General features: G+C 40.5%; 1 protein-coding gene across 3 annotated transcripts in view; it reads left to right on the forward strand.

Moving 5' to 3' along the window:
- The window catches only part of Ccdc122 (coiled-coil domain containing 122), a 60,353-nt gene that overhangs the window by 16,096 nt on the left and 29,539 nt on the right, over positions 1-14,718 (forward strand). For all 3 annotated transcript variants that reach the window (XM_021204008.1, XM_021204007.1, XM_021204009.1), the window contains exons 2-3: positions 4,578-4,671; positions 5,580-5,692. Coding sequence is in view for 2 of the 3 variants with exons in the window: in XM_021204007.1 (XP_021059666.1) it covers positions 4,626-4,671; positions 5,580-5,692 (159 nt within the window). In the remaining variant the exon portion in view is untranslated. The remainder of the gene's footprint in view (positions 1-4,577; positions 4,672-5,579; positions 5,693-14,718) is intronic.

A 14,718-nucleotide genomic window follows, 5' to 3' on the forward strand; every position in this document is an offset into this window, starting at 1 on the left:
GGCCCCTTGGTCTTGTAAACTTTATATGACCCAGCACAGTGGAAGGCCAGGGCCAAGTAGTGGGAGTGGGTGGAGGGTATAGGGAACTTTTGGGATAGCATTTGAAATGCAAATAAAGAAAATAATAATAAAAAAAGAAAAAAGCATGTGCATTAGAACTATATATATATATAAAAAGAAATGCCTGTTCAAAATTCCAGTGGAGATATGAAGTAGGGAATCTGATCTAAGTCTGTAGGTAAAAAGGATGTTCAGGGTAGAGGTATAGATTTAGGAATGTTCAGCCTCATACTAGATGATCTTAAAGCATTGAACTGGAGGGCATACTGTATCAGGAGCACCAGAAAGGAGGTAGGTGAAGACGAGTACCAGGACACTCTATAAGAGTGAGGAAGATGAAAAGAAGCAGCAAAAAGAGGAAAGGAATTGTGTTTCAGAGGAGAAACTCACATTCAAATGTGTTAAATGTTGTCAATAGGTCAAACAAAAGGAAGCTTGAACTGTCCCTTTGAATGTAGAAACATGGAGGACATAGATACCATGCAGAAGTGCATTAAAGGTGGTGTGGTAGATACTTGAGTGGGCTCAAGAAGAATGAAAGGAAGAGGATAGCAAGTATCTTGGATATAAAGGGATTAAAGAAAGGGATTGATAGCTGACAGAGATCGTCGTGAGACTGTGGTGGCATTCCTGTTGGTTAGGTTTGGGGTAATGTGCATAACCAGATAAAGAAGGAAAGTATTTTGATACTATAGTCTTTGAGGATACTACTATACCTAGTGACCTGATGAAGGGGCAGTGTTTCTGGGTTTCACCTAAAGTGAAAAGGGTAAATCAAGCTTGGAGATTCTGCTGAAGGTGGAGCTTGAGTTTCAGGGAGCACAAAGGATGAGTTGGGGCATGTCCTTGCATCCACTTGAGGGATGCATCAAGCTCAGTGGAGATACATCATTATAGTAAGGAATGATTTGAAGGCCTGAAGGCTTTTCCTAAAGACTGAATTAAGATAGATATTAAGTATCATGTCCAGCTTTAGGCAGATTGTGCCAGTGGCACTGGTTTGGAGGAGAGAGATTAAAGTTACTAGGAAGATAATTCACCTAACAGGAAATTATAGCATGAAATTGGGTTCCCTATTCAAACATGCAAATTGGGGTGCTGAAGCCACTATCTTGAAATAGTTCCTCAAACAGAAAAGTGGTGATGGTAGTATGAATGGGAAAGAAGATGCTCTGTGGTAGGATGTGTGTACACAAAGACATTATGCCTGGGTTCAAACCGCCAGCACTAAGGGAAAAAGATTAATAATCTAATTTGATTCTGAAGTGAAGATTCTATCCTCTCAAAAGTAGTACTCTAACACAACATTAAGAATATGAACTTTGGTACCAAAATAAATGAAATCAAGTAACATCACTATAGCTACCTGACTATATAAATTCCTTGGTCTATTTGTGCCTCAGTGAGCTTTTCTATAAATATCTACTTCATAGAGTCAGATGAGTTCATACAGATAAAATACTTAGAATACTACCAAGAGCAGAATAAATATTATATTGGTACTTAAAAATCTGAAGTACTTAGTGTCTACCACAAATAGGCATGAAAGAAGCTCAGGGCTGTAGTCAGTGAAAGCACTGGGCTAAGCAGAAAGTACGTGCTTTCAAGTCAGGTAGGTGAACTTTAAAGTCTCTAACCACAAAACCTAACAAGCCAGCTAGAGAGACAGTTCTGTGTGCAGTGATGGAAGGATATAGAGCAGAGGCATGACAATGGAATGGACTCAGAGTCAGGAAGACAGTAGGAAGGAAGTTCCAAGTGAGATTTGAAGAAAGTGACTTGAAGACAAGAAAATATCTAGAGTCTGACAATCTGCTGTGCCACACCCACTCCAGTGAAAACCACGTGACAGGCCCAACCGCTTGGATGCGGTTCTGAGGCAAAAAGTTTCACAGAAACTTAGTCTCCTGGAGTCTTGGCATCCCATAGCACGGATGCTCCAAACTTGTTCCTATGTTAGTCGATGAATGGATCTGTGTGCTTTCCTTCAGAGCTATGCTTTTTAATAATAATAATAATAATAATTATTATTATTATTAGATATTTTCTTCCTTTACATTTCAAATGGTATCCCCAAAGCCCCCTATACCCTCCCCCTGCCCTGCTCCACAACCCACCCACTCTTGCTTCCTGTCCCAGGCATTCCCCAGTACTGGGGCATATGATCTTCACAAGACCAAGGGCCTCTTCTCCCATTGATGGCCAACTAGGCCATCCTCTGCTACATATGCAAATAGAGACACAGCTCTGGGGGAATATTGTTTTATTCTAAGTGCCTCTAAGGAATGATTTTTAGATTAGCCCCCACCAGTGTTCCAATATCCTAGGAATCGTTGAGCCAGCCTTGGGCTTTGATTTTAGTGAGAATGCTACTCATTCAGATGAAATGCCTCCAGTGGAGACAGTGAAAGAAATTAGGCATTACAATTTACTGGAAAAGAGCTAGAAATCTCAGGGCTAGTCTACAAAGTAAACTTAGAATAACAGCCAAATCACTCCCATGTGCAGGAATTTACAATGGCCTAGGAAGAAGGAAGGTTGTGGTCTAAGTTGGACTTAGAGTAAATACTTAGAACAACAGCTGAGTCACTCCCATACACAGGAATTTACAATGGCCTAGGGGGAAGGTGGATTATACAATAGACTAGAATTGGAACTATGGCAAGGGCATAAAGCCCTTGCTTCTGGCTTCTAAGAATAAGCTGACCTTAGGTGGTACTGTTTTTGATCCTAGTTATAAACTCCGAATTTTATCCCAGTTGTAAATACTGCCATACTGCCTGGTTCCTGTTAACTTTTGTGTATGCATTTCTGTTTTTTGTTTGTTTTGTTTTTTGTTTTTGTTTTGTTTTGGTTTGGTTTTGGTTTTTTGGTTTTTCGAGGCAGGGTTTCTCTGAGTAGCCCTGGCTGTCCTGGAACTCACTCTATAGACCAGGCTGGCCTCGAACTCAGAAATGTGCCTGCCTGTGCCTCCCAAGTGCTGGGATTAAAGGCATGCACCACCACTGCCTGGTGCATTTCTCTGTTTTGTATAAAAAGTCATTTTGCATCGGGTAATCTCAGTGTACCTTGGATGACCTTAATGTGTTGCCTAACTTCCTTGTTTTCTTCTATAATGTAAGTCTGATGCTTGCTTTGAGAAATTACATTCAGATACAGCACTCTCTCTGTGTCAGTGTCTGTTTGTCATTTTTCCGCCAACTCCTTGCCCACCTGAATACCAGAACCCTGATTCTCCTGCGGGTTGAGGGGCCGACTGAGTCCAGTCTGCGCACTGCTAGCCAAACTTTTAGGGTTCCTCTGCTTAGTGTAAGATATTTATACATAGGTTTCAATCTCCTTACCTAGGAAGCAATTTTGGTTTTCTTTCTTTTTGTTTACAGAACACATAATTAGTCATTTAAGTTTTAGCTTAGAAGGCATCTGTAGTGTGTGTGTGTGTGTTTGTGTGTGTGTTGTGTTGTGTTATGTTGCATTTAATCCTCATGAAAGATGTGTGGTAATTGCTGAAACTTCTCTGTGGATGTTTTCTCACATGTGCCAAGTTTGGGGATAAAGTTAGTTTTTTGTTGTTGTTGTTGTTTTTGTTTTGTCATGCAAAGTTTGGAATCACTTTAGTATAGATAAGATTTACAACATCTATAAAAATCTTGGGCTTTTGCTAATATATAGTCACCTGACTAGAAAATTCTTCATGTACAAATGTTAAATAGAAGGTGATAACTTCTAATCTCAGTGGAATTTGTTGACATTGAATCCATTTATTTCACCATAAGAACTTGTATCATTTGCTCTTAGCAGGCAAATTCTGATGAAGTTTTTCCTGAGACCTGCAACATTCTTGTCCTGTGACCTTGCCACTCTTGTGTTAGAGTGATTCTTTCTCTTCCTTTTTGATGGAATAAAACCTCTGCCTTCATCTTATCAGTTGCCCCTAAATAAAAGATAGACAAGTAGGCTTCCAAACCTGCTTAGGACCAGGATCTGCCATAGTCAAAACAACACTGGACATAAATTTTTAGATGTTCTTGGAATGAGCTGGTTAAATCTATTTCAACATCCCGACAGCTAGTCCAGAATAACTACCCAACATATGTCTATTTTATATGTGTGTGTGTGTGTGTATGCATGTGCATTACATATTACATATGTATTACACACATATATGCACAGGCACATACATCACATTTAAGATTATGTTATAATATCTTTAATTATTACCTTGGTCTTGTGGGGCTTCACAGGTGAAGACACTGAAGATAAACAAAAAAACAAAACAAAAACAAAAAAACAAAAAACCAACCAAACAAAAAACCTTCCTCAAGGTCCTAACGGCTGAAAAGCAAAGTCAAAACTTAAATATCATTTTTCTTTCCTTCCTAAATCTCACTTCATTGTTGGTAGTAATGGTGAACACTCCTTAATTATCCTTGTAATGTATTTAACAATTGTCAGGATTATGAATATGTGACATGAAGAAAGAAAAATTGAAACATTATCAATATATTGTTTTGTAGGAGAAAAGAAAACAAACCAATCCAGGGAAAAGAATTACCAGACAAAGAATGTCAGGAGACACAGAAAGGAAGAATGAAGCCATTCCTACAAAAGGTAAGGAGGCATCCTAGCTGAACAGATGAGGAAGCAGTCTTAGCTAAACAGCTGGATGCTCAGGAGCAATGATGGAAAGGAATGAAAGCATCCTGGGGATAAACCCGGTAGCAAGTGAGAGGAGAAGGACACAGTCATAGTTCATCAGAATAAGCACACAGAGGGCTCATATGCTTTACATAACACTTAAAACATTGGACTACACAACTAAGGAATAATGATAGTGTGTGTGTGTGTGTGTGTGTGTGTGTGTGTGTGTGTGTGTGTGTGTGTGTAGGGGAGTCTTCTCCGGGGTAGAGCACATCAGTTGGTTATCCAGTGCAAAGTGGTCAGCCTTGAAAACATATGGGCAAGTTACATTATATAGACCGAGAAGGCTGTACATTTAGTAATATGTGTATGTGTGTGATACATGTGTATGCATATATGTATGTGTGTATATGTGTGTGTAACAAAAATTAATAGGAAAAGGCTATAAATTTGGGAAAAAGAACGAAAGGGGAACATGGGAGGACTTGGAGAAAGTTTGAGTTGTAATTTTAAAAAGTGAATGATTTTAAAAGTCAGGACCAACCATACTAAAATATAATAAACTATAAGTGGTTTTCACTTACTATGGTAGCACTGTAATTATAATATATGTGCAAGAAGTCTAGATTATGAAGTTCAGACAATTACATTCACTCTGTCCTATAAAGAACTGCTAGCACACTGAGGTGAGCAACCTTGCAGTGCTATTCCTACTGCCTGGTTCTTGATTTTCCTTAGAGCTTAAAGAGGAGACTGTCAGTCCTAAATTTAGTTATTATAAGAAAAAATCAAGTTTTTAATGAATTTATAGAAAGAAACATGACTTTCTTAAAATGTCTTCATTTAATTTTTATTAAATAGCTTTTCTTTTTGTCTAGCTGTGGTCAAAGACACATCTGCATTAACTGATGCTGTAGAGCAAGTCGCCAAACAACAACAGTCACAAACATCAGAAATAGAAAAACATAAAAAAATTCTGTTCCATTTGCAGGTATTTAATTTTGTATCTTTTAAATGCCCTTTTTAGTGATCTGTAACTTATGAAGAAAATACGGATAACAGTTCAGTCAGTGATGTGCTTGACATACTGTCAACATCTAGTGCATTGGGGTCCCTTGGTAGGATCGTAGTAATCAGGACACAGGGGGTGCAGAGTAACTGGGAACCGCTGCATACTTCATTGAATTCTCCAGCATCTTTTATAGGCAAGCAGAATAAAAATCTCTCACAGCTTCTAATTCTCAACAGCTTCTGTTTCTCAAACAGTAGTTTATCTAGGTTTAAGGTGATCCAAACCTCCTTGTAGACTGAGAAATATGTCTGTGGTCTAACTCTTTCAAGTGTTGCTTAGATTAATTTAAACAAAGGATTTTTCTCATGAGAAGATGATGAAGGCCACTTCCTCAGGCATGCAGCTTACATAGCAGAACATCAGGATTCTCTGCTGAGAAAGTATGCTTTCTCAGTGTCCCAGTGTGCTGGGATTCACAGATATCCTTTGGTCACCAAGGAGCTAGCAGGCTGGGAGCAGTCACCTCAGGCCATTTCTCTATAACACACAAGCAGGAGAACCTGAGTTTGTTAGCCAGGACCCATGTAACAAAGCCAGGGATGTTGGCATGTGCCTTGGGGTGTGGAGAAAGGTCCATTCCTGTGGCTTACTGGCTATCCAACCTAGCCTACTTGGCAAGCCCCAAGGCACTGAGAGACCCTGACTCGTAAAATAAAGTAGATGGTGCTTGAGGAAGAACACTAGAGGTTGTCCTATAGTTTTCACATTTATGTACACACATATGTGCATGTTCCACAGACACAGGAGACACACATACACAGACACACACAGAAACATACATATACATACACACACATACATACACACCAGCACCACCATAAAAAAAATATAGTATTAGGAGGTTCATTTTAAATTAATATTTATTCCCTCAAAATTTCTGTTCTCCTACAGTAGTCTATATGAATGATTTGGGTTTATAGAATATCTTACACTCCCATACAGTGTCATTGCAGCTACATTGTCATCATGGCTGTAGTGTAAATACATAAAATCCAACACATCACATAGAATCATTTAAATTCATCCTTGTGGTGTTTCCTCTATAAAACCATACATTGAAGAAACTAGTAAAACCATGTAAGCAAGGAAAGCTATGACATTTGAGCGATTAGTTGCCAGTGAATAAGTCAAGTAGCTTTCCTCTATGTTCTTTCCTCTTCATGATGGTCTCCCATCATTCTGCAAGGAACATGGAGGCCATCTTGGTCTTGCATGCAGCAAAATTGGACATAACTCCATTCTAGGAATGTGATTAGAAAGAGGAAGGCATGTCTGTACAGACTATTAAGTGGATCACAGAAACGAAGAGTAGGCTCTGGAGTTGAACTGCCCTGCTCTCAAGGCTAGATTTGCATATTTAGATGACAACTGAGTATGACTGTAAGGGGTTTGTATTAGAACAAACTTATAATTCTATGTGAGGTATCATTTTGGGGACACAGTGGGCAGTAGGAATTGATTTTGACATTTACTTAAGTATTAGCATATTCATAGAGATATAATGGTAATAATTTTGTTAATATAGTATAGACTTTTTTAATAAATATTCTCCTTATGTTAGTCACTTCTAAAAATATATTTGAGAAATAGGATATAATGCAAAGCAATGTCTTGGATTTCTATAAAGAATTTCTTATCACAACTTTTAAAAATAAAGCTTTAGACATTATTTTTATTTATGCCGAGAACCTATTTTTGAGTAAAAATTTTATAGAACATTGTGTTTACTCTTGCACTGCTCATGCCCTGTTGTGGAGGAGACAAAAGACAAAATCAAACAACTGCCTGACACATGGCATCATCAACATTAGAGGACTAGAGAAGTGATCTTTCAAAATCATGCTGTAGAGGACAGCTGGAGTAGTGACTACGCAGGACAAGTGTATAGGGGGGGTGGCTAAGATTCCAGAGAGTCCAACGAGGCTTGATGTAGCACTGGGACATTCACAGCACTCGAGCTACTTGGGAAATAGCATAACATAGAGAAGGTTTGGAGGAGTGGTGGAAGCTATACCCAGTGATTTGTATTTATTTCTGAGTTGATAAGATCAACTTAACTTGCATTTTAAAGCAAGGATTCAATTAAAAACTTTGTTATAGAAAGAGAATTCTAGAGTCTATTAAAAAGTACTTGTTTCAACATCTATTTGTGACAAAAACTCAGGGCAAATTAGGAATAGACAACAACTTCCCCAGTCTAAAGGAAAAGAACATCTGTATAAGAACAGCCATCTGCCCGAGGCTGAAATACTGAGTGTTTCCCTCTAGTGATCAGGAACAAAGCAGAAGTTTGCTTTTGTTTTATTCAAAGTGGTATTAGTAATTCAAAGCAGTGCATCATGTAAGAAGAAGGGATAGAATGTATATAGACAGGGTGAATTAAACTTTTTAAAAAGTTATACTTAGCATAGTTACCGTTAGAAAAATGCTAAAGGATACTGAAAAGGCCATTAATATGAATAAGTGGACATTAAAAGTAATAGAATACTAAGATTAATATTTGAAACTACATGTATATTTATAGTCAAGAAATTATCGGAAATTAAGAAAAAAACCGCCATTTATGATGATACCAAAACTGTACTGTTAAGAAGAGATGAACTCGACAAATGGTCAAACAAGCCACATATTGATGAGAAAAGTTAAAGACTTAAAAATGGAAAGCTATACCATTTTCATAAATCATTAAAATGTTAGCTCTCGTATTTTATTTATTTTACCCATATAGTAAAACAAATCCCAAGCAAAAATTCTATTTCCATTTTGTTTTGTGATGAGTTGATCCTAAAATAGGTAGAAAGACAAAGAAATGGCCAAAGCAACTTTGAAGAACAGTGTTAGAATTCTTATACTGTCTAGACTACTTTCCAGCACTGAGAGCCAATTTTCTAATTTTCCAAATATTAACTAGATCTAAACAATTTGGTTTAATTCTGACACTACCTGATGATCAGCCCTCACATACACACATTAATCATTATATATATAATGATAATAGATAGATGATAGATAGATAGATAAAATTTAAAACACAAAACTCTCACATTGCAAAATGTAAAGATTTGCAACTTACTAACCTTGTTTTTATCTTAATGAGATAGGACAGAGGGAAAAAAGGAAGAGTGATGATAGCAGGGTATTTCTAGTTTAAGGGTGGAAATAGACCAAAGAAAATGCTAAAGCTAGTAAAAAATATTATGCCTTATGAGTTTAAGAAAGAAAAGAGGTGGCCTAATTGGGAGAAATGTTGTATCTCCATATACCAAGTTAACATGCTATTATCATTGATAACCTGATTGTGGCCAACAGCCATTTTCTTATGTATGTGTCTATCATTTTATAAATATTTCTTGAGCTGCTACATTTTGACAAGCACTCTCTTAAGAGGAAGATGGTGATGAAGAATAAGATAAGGTTCTTGTCGTCATGGTGCTTACTTTCTAGTTAGATGAGGTAAACGGTTAAAGGAGAGATACAGCTGATGTGTTAAACAGCAAATATGGTAGGGTGATTAATACATAGAGAGTAATGGGGAGACTGAGTAGTTACTTCTTGTTTTGATTTAACCAAGGCCATCCTGAGGAATAAGAACAGCTGAGTATGAATAGTAAGGGGATGGAGGATTTTAAACAATTTTTGTTTATGATGATGCATGTTTGTATGACATGTGGATTCAGGTACACACATGCTACAATGTATGTATGGAGGTCAGAGAATAACTTGGTGAAGTTGCCTGTCATCTTCCAAATGAATTTATGTTGTCACACTAAAGGTAAGCAAGCGCTTTTGCTGGCCTGGGGCAGAACATTTTGTGGTAGATGGATCAACAGTTAATGAGTAAACAGAAGGATGCTGGGAGACAAGAGTGCAGTGAGTGAGTGGAGGGGCAGCTCAGGGCTTAGGATGCTGAGAAACAAGAGTGCAGTGAGTGAGTGGAGAGGCAGCTCAGGGCTTAGGACCAGTGCATACATGGCTTTATAAGGCTTTCAGGGATCTGAACTGTGCCATTAATATCACAGGACACCAAGAGAGGAGATTGAGCAGAGAAGCATGTCACATGCTTTATGTTTTTTAAAAAAAATCCTTCTTCCTACACATGGGATGTAGTTGCTGAAGAGGGCAGGGTGAAAGTGAGATGAGTTGGAAGGCAGGCTGTACCTACCACCTATGACAAAGATTTGCCAGAAATAAAACCGAGGTGTTTATGTGTCTGTTTGTTTATGTTTTATTGGTGCTGGGGATGGAACCCAGAGCCTAATGTATGTTATAAAGATGGCCTACCACTCAGCTTCGTCTTATCCCTAAATTTTAGATTTTATGTTGGTGTGTAGAGGTAAAGAGATTTTTTTTTTTTTTTTTTTTGAGACAGGGTTTCTCTGTATAGCCCTGGCTGTCCTGGAACTCACTTTGTAGACCAGGCTGGCCTCGAACTCAGAAATCCGCCTGCCTCTGCCTCCCTAGTGCTGGAATTAAAGGTGTGTGCCACCACGCCCGACATAGAGGTAAAGAGAAAGACTGAGGAATGACCTCTCAGCTCCTGACTGGGTAAAACTGGTACAGGAGGACCGTGGGGTGGGCACTTGGGGTGCTGTGCACCTGCTGAATATGGTGGCGGCTGCCATGGCTCTGCCCAGAAAGCTGCAAAGGAGTCTCTTATAGAAGGTGGCTTAGAGTTGGAGTTCACTGAGTTACTATAATGCCATCCTTCCAGTTACTTCCAGTTGATTTAAAGGAAACGACAGTAGTAATAGGGACAACACAGAAGGTCAATGAGCGTCCTGCAGTTGTTTAAGTGCAGCTTGATGTGGAATTCAATGAACAATTAAATTCACAAATAAACAAAAATGATATAGATTAAACAAAATAAAGATTGTTTCTCAAGGTGGGTCCTGTTACCTATGTTTGTGATTTCAGGCTGTGCTAATGCATACTTTTGGTCTCGACTCTTTGTCTATAAATACACACTGTGTCATATTATTATTGTTAGTTTACAGATCCCCTAGTTACTTTTCAGAATTCAGATAATTGCTACCCACAGTTGATTAGAGTGGGTGGGGACCTCACGGATCTTACAACAAATTCTTTTGTAACTGAGATGCCCAGGCTTCTTGATCCTGAGATCCGGGACAACCTTGAATTATAGTGTTGTATTTATCAGTGTTTTCCTAACTTATAGCATGCAGGCCAGGCCAAGCCAGACTAGGTCATATGGTGTGGCGCTTTCCCAATCTCCACTTTCTACTTCTCCTCTCTAAAAAATCTCCCTTTGTTCTCAGTATCTGAAGGGAACTGGATACCTAAGTCTCCCACACGTGCTTTCATAGACACCCCCATGGCTATCTATGGCATGATGCTGTAACTCTCCTAAAGGTACTTTCTGTCTTCCCGTCTTTCATCATGGCTGGCTATGACCATGAACCTGAGACTCTCCTAATAAGGCTCATTCTGAAGAGCAAATTCATGTTAGCTTTTTTCGATGAACCTGTTTTCTTTTGTAATTTATGATAGTTATTATGTATTCTCATTGTGCTGGACACATTTCCATCCCTTGAGCCTGACTCTGGTCATATGACTCTCTAGAGTGTCACCCAAGTGAGTCAAGCTTAGGAGAGTTCTTACATAGTCATACTTCCACTTTTCTGTGTTTGCTGTTGTGAGAAGGACGTGTCTCTGCAGCTTAATGCTTATAAACAAGACCAAGGCATCTCAGCCAGGCCGATGAAAGCCAGTCTAAATGGTCTTCAACCAGCTGATGCTCATTTAAAACAAATCTGTCATTTCCTTTACCCTCTCCTCTGCACGCTACCTCTTCCCCCTCAAGTGGTCTCTTCTCTTCCCCAGTCAGTCCACATTTCTGCTTTCTCTTTACGTGTATTTCACTGTCTCCTCTATTTCCCACCTCTCTTAAGATATCTTCTTCCTCTCTCATGATCCTGTTTCTACTTTCATAACCTACACACACTCAGACACATTCACACACACAGTCTCTCTCTCTCTCTCTCTCTCTCTCTCTCTCTCTCTCTCTCTCTCTCTCTCTCTCTCTCTTTCCCCCATACAAGAGAAAATGTGTCTTATCTTTCTGAAACTAGTTTATGTTACTCAATACAATGGTTGCCAGTTGCATACATTTTCCTGAAAGTGCCATAATTCAATTTTTCTGTATTGCTACATAAAATTCTGGTGTGTGTGTGTGTGTGTGTGTGTGTGTGTGTACTATATTTTTTAATCTAGTTACCTAATAGACATCTTGGCTGGTTCCACTTCCTGATTATTGAGGTAAGTACAGCTACATACATGAATGTGTAATTTAGATGACTTCAGGTATGCGTAGCTGGTTCACGTCCTAGCTCTATTAGCAGAGATATTCAGCTGTGCGAGTTGACGTTCACTTTAGCAGAGACTGAGTTTTCACCTCCCCTGTGTCCTCCCCAGCATTTGGTTTTGTTTTACCACTCAGAGCCATTCTGACCAAGATGGTATGGAATCCAAATACTGATTTGCAGCTCACTGAGGACTAATGATGATGAATACTTTTTTGTGGATTTATTGGCCATCAGTATTTCTTGTTTAGAGGACTGCCTATGCATGCCATACACCCATTTATTGATTTGAATTTTTGATTTTTAATGTTTGCAATTCTTTGTATGTCCTTAACATTAATCCTCGTCCAGTGTCGAGCTGGAAAAGATAATTTTCCCCATTTTGTATGATGATGACTATTTCCTTTGCAGTGCAGAACCATCTTAATTTCATTCATTCTCCTGCCAATTCTTGGAATTTTTTCCTGTGTTATTAGAACCTAGTCAGAAAAATCCTTGTCCCCCCCCCCCGTGTGTGTGTGTGTGTGTGTGTGTATGTGTGTGTGCATGTGTACATGCATAGTGGGAGTCCATGCATGTGAACTCATGTGCACATGGTGGCCAGAAGTCACCATCAGTTGTCTTTCCACAGTAATTTTTCTCCTTATATTTTGAGACAGGATCTCTCAACAAATAGGGAGGTCACCAACTTGACTATGCTGGCTAGCTGGCCAGCTCTAGAGATTTGCTTGTCTTTGTCCCAATCCTACCACAGGGCTGAGTTTTCACTGTAGAATTCTTTTACTTTGTTTTCTAGGTTTATTCATGGGTATTTAATTTTTTTTTAAGTTTTTATTGATTCTCTGTGAGTTTCACATCATGTAGCCCAGTCCTGCTTATCTCCCCATTGTCCCCTCATATCTGCCCTATGCCCTTGCAATATCCTCCCCAAGATAATACACACACACACATACACATGCACACACACACACACACACACACACACACACACCAAAGCAAAGTATAGAACACATCTCATCCTGGATGATATAGTGTGTCACAGTGTGTCCCACAATATATCTCTCTGTCCACACATCTTCACTTGCAAATGTTCATTGCAATGAGTCATTGGTCTGGTTTGAAGTCTCTGGTGTCTGTGACACCATCAATATTGGGTCCTCAGCGGGACTCCTAGTTATCCTGCTGTTGCTTTGTGTCGTAGAGATCCTGCAGCTTTGGAACAGCAGGACTAGCCTTTTCGTGTGTCCTGACTGTTCACAGATGATTGAGTGAGCTGTCTCAGCCCTGGATCTAGGCCTGGGTAGTAGCTGAACTGGTGTGCATACTGGCTCTTCCTTATTCACACTAACAGGGCAAGCTCTGCAGTGCTGCTCTGGCTAGGTCACCCAGTGCAGTCATTATCAGGAAGCAGGGGCAGCTCTCTTGCTCTCATTCCCTTAGGGCCAGCTCACCCACACCCAAGCCTCGGGAGCCAGCTCTACTCTGCTGCCTAGTAAAAGCTCAGGGCCCATTCTCCCAAGTGCTGCAGCCTGCGAGGGGTTAAACCAGTTCACCCACTCTCACACCCACACTGACATCAGGGCCAGCTCCACTGTGCTGCTCAGGTGAGGTACAGGGCCTACTCTCCTGAGTGCGGCAATCAGTAAGGGATAAGGCAAGCTCACCTGCTCTCATGACCCCAGGGGCAGATTTCTCAACTGCCACAGGTGCTGTGTGACAGTGGAGTGGAGGGCATCACCCCACCCCCACACCTCCTCAAGATAGATGAGTGGCAGGACCAGCTCTTTCTTGCTCTTGTTCTCAGGGCTGGCTCGCCCATGCCTCTTCCCTCTACCAGGGCCAGCACTACTCTACTATGTTGCCAAGAGAGGTGCAGGACCCACTCTTCTGAGTGCTGTCAGCAGAGAGAGATGGGGCCAGTTCTCCTGAGCGTTGCATCCAGTGAGGGCCAGCACTAGTTCTGCACGGCCCTGGACATCCAGGTGGTCCCTGGCACCCAGACCAGGGTCATCCCCATGTTCTCTATTGGAACTATGAGCCGTGGACATGGGCGCTGAGCCCTGTCATTGCATAGGCAGGGACTCAGACATGTCCCTCAGAGTCAGCGGGAGCTGGGACCTCACCATGGTCCCAGTGATAGGGCTGGCCATTTACAACAGGCTGCTTCTCTCTACCCTCAAGTCTCCAATTCCATCTCCTTCATACTGTTCAAGCTGCTTTGCTTGTCTTTCTCCCATCTGACCACCACACACTCACATACTGTGGTGGCACCAACTGCAGGCTGGCCATGCGGCCGGTGGTCCCCTGGGCGATATCCTCTAGTCACACTGCATGGCATGTCAGCAAGCAGGTGTCTCTGGCCTGCCTGTGCCATGCACTGGAGGGCAAGTCTGTGGGTGGCATGGCAGCTGCAGTTCTCTATCTTCCTCCTTCTGCACTGCACTGCCTGGGTTTTATTTGATTTGTTTTTTGTGAGACCTAGGTATAAAACAGGTTCGGCCACCAAGCTAGGATGAACAAAGGACTGCCACCTGCTCTGGTTAGGGTTAGGGTTAGGGTTAGGGTTAGGGTTAGGGTTAGGGTTAGGGTTAGGGGGTTAGGGTTAGGGTTAGGGTTAGGGTTAGG

The sequence above is a fragment of the Mus pahari genome, chromosome 8 (assembly GCF_900095145.1).
Source record: "Mus pahari chromosome 8, PAHARI_EIJ_v1.1, whole genome shotgun sequence".
Lineage (NCBI taxonomy): Eukaryota > Metazoa > Chordata > Mammalia > Rodentia > Muridae > Mus > Mus pahari.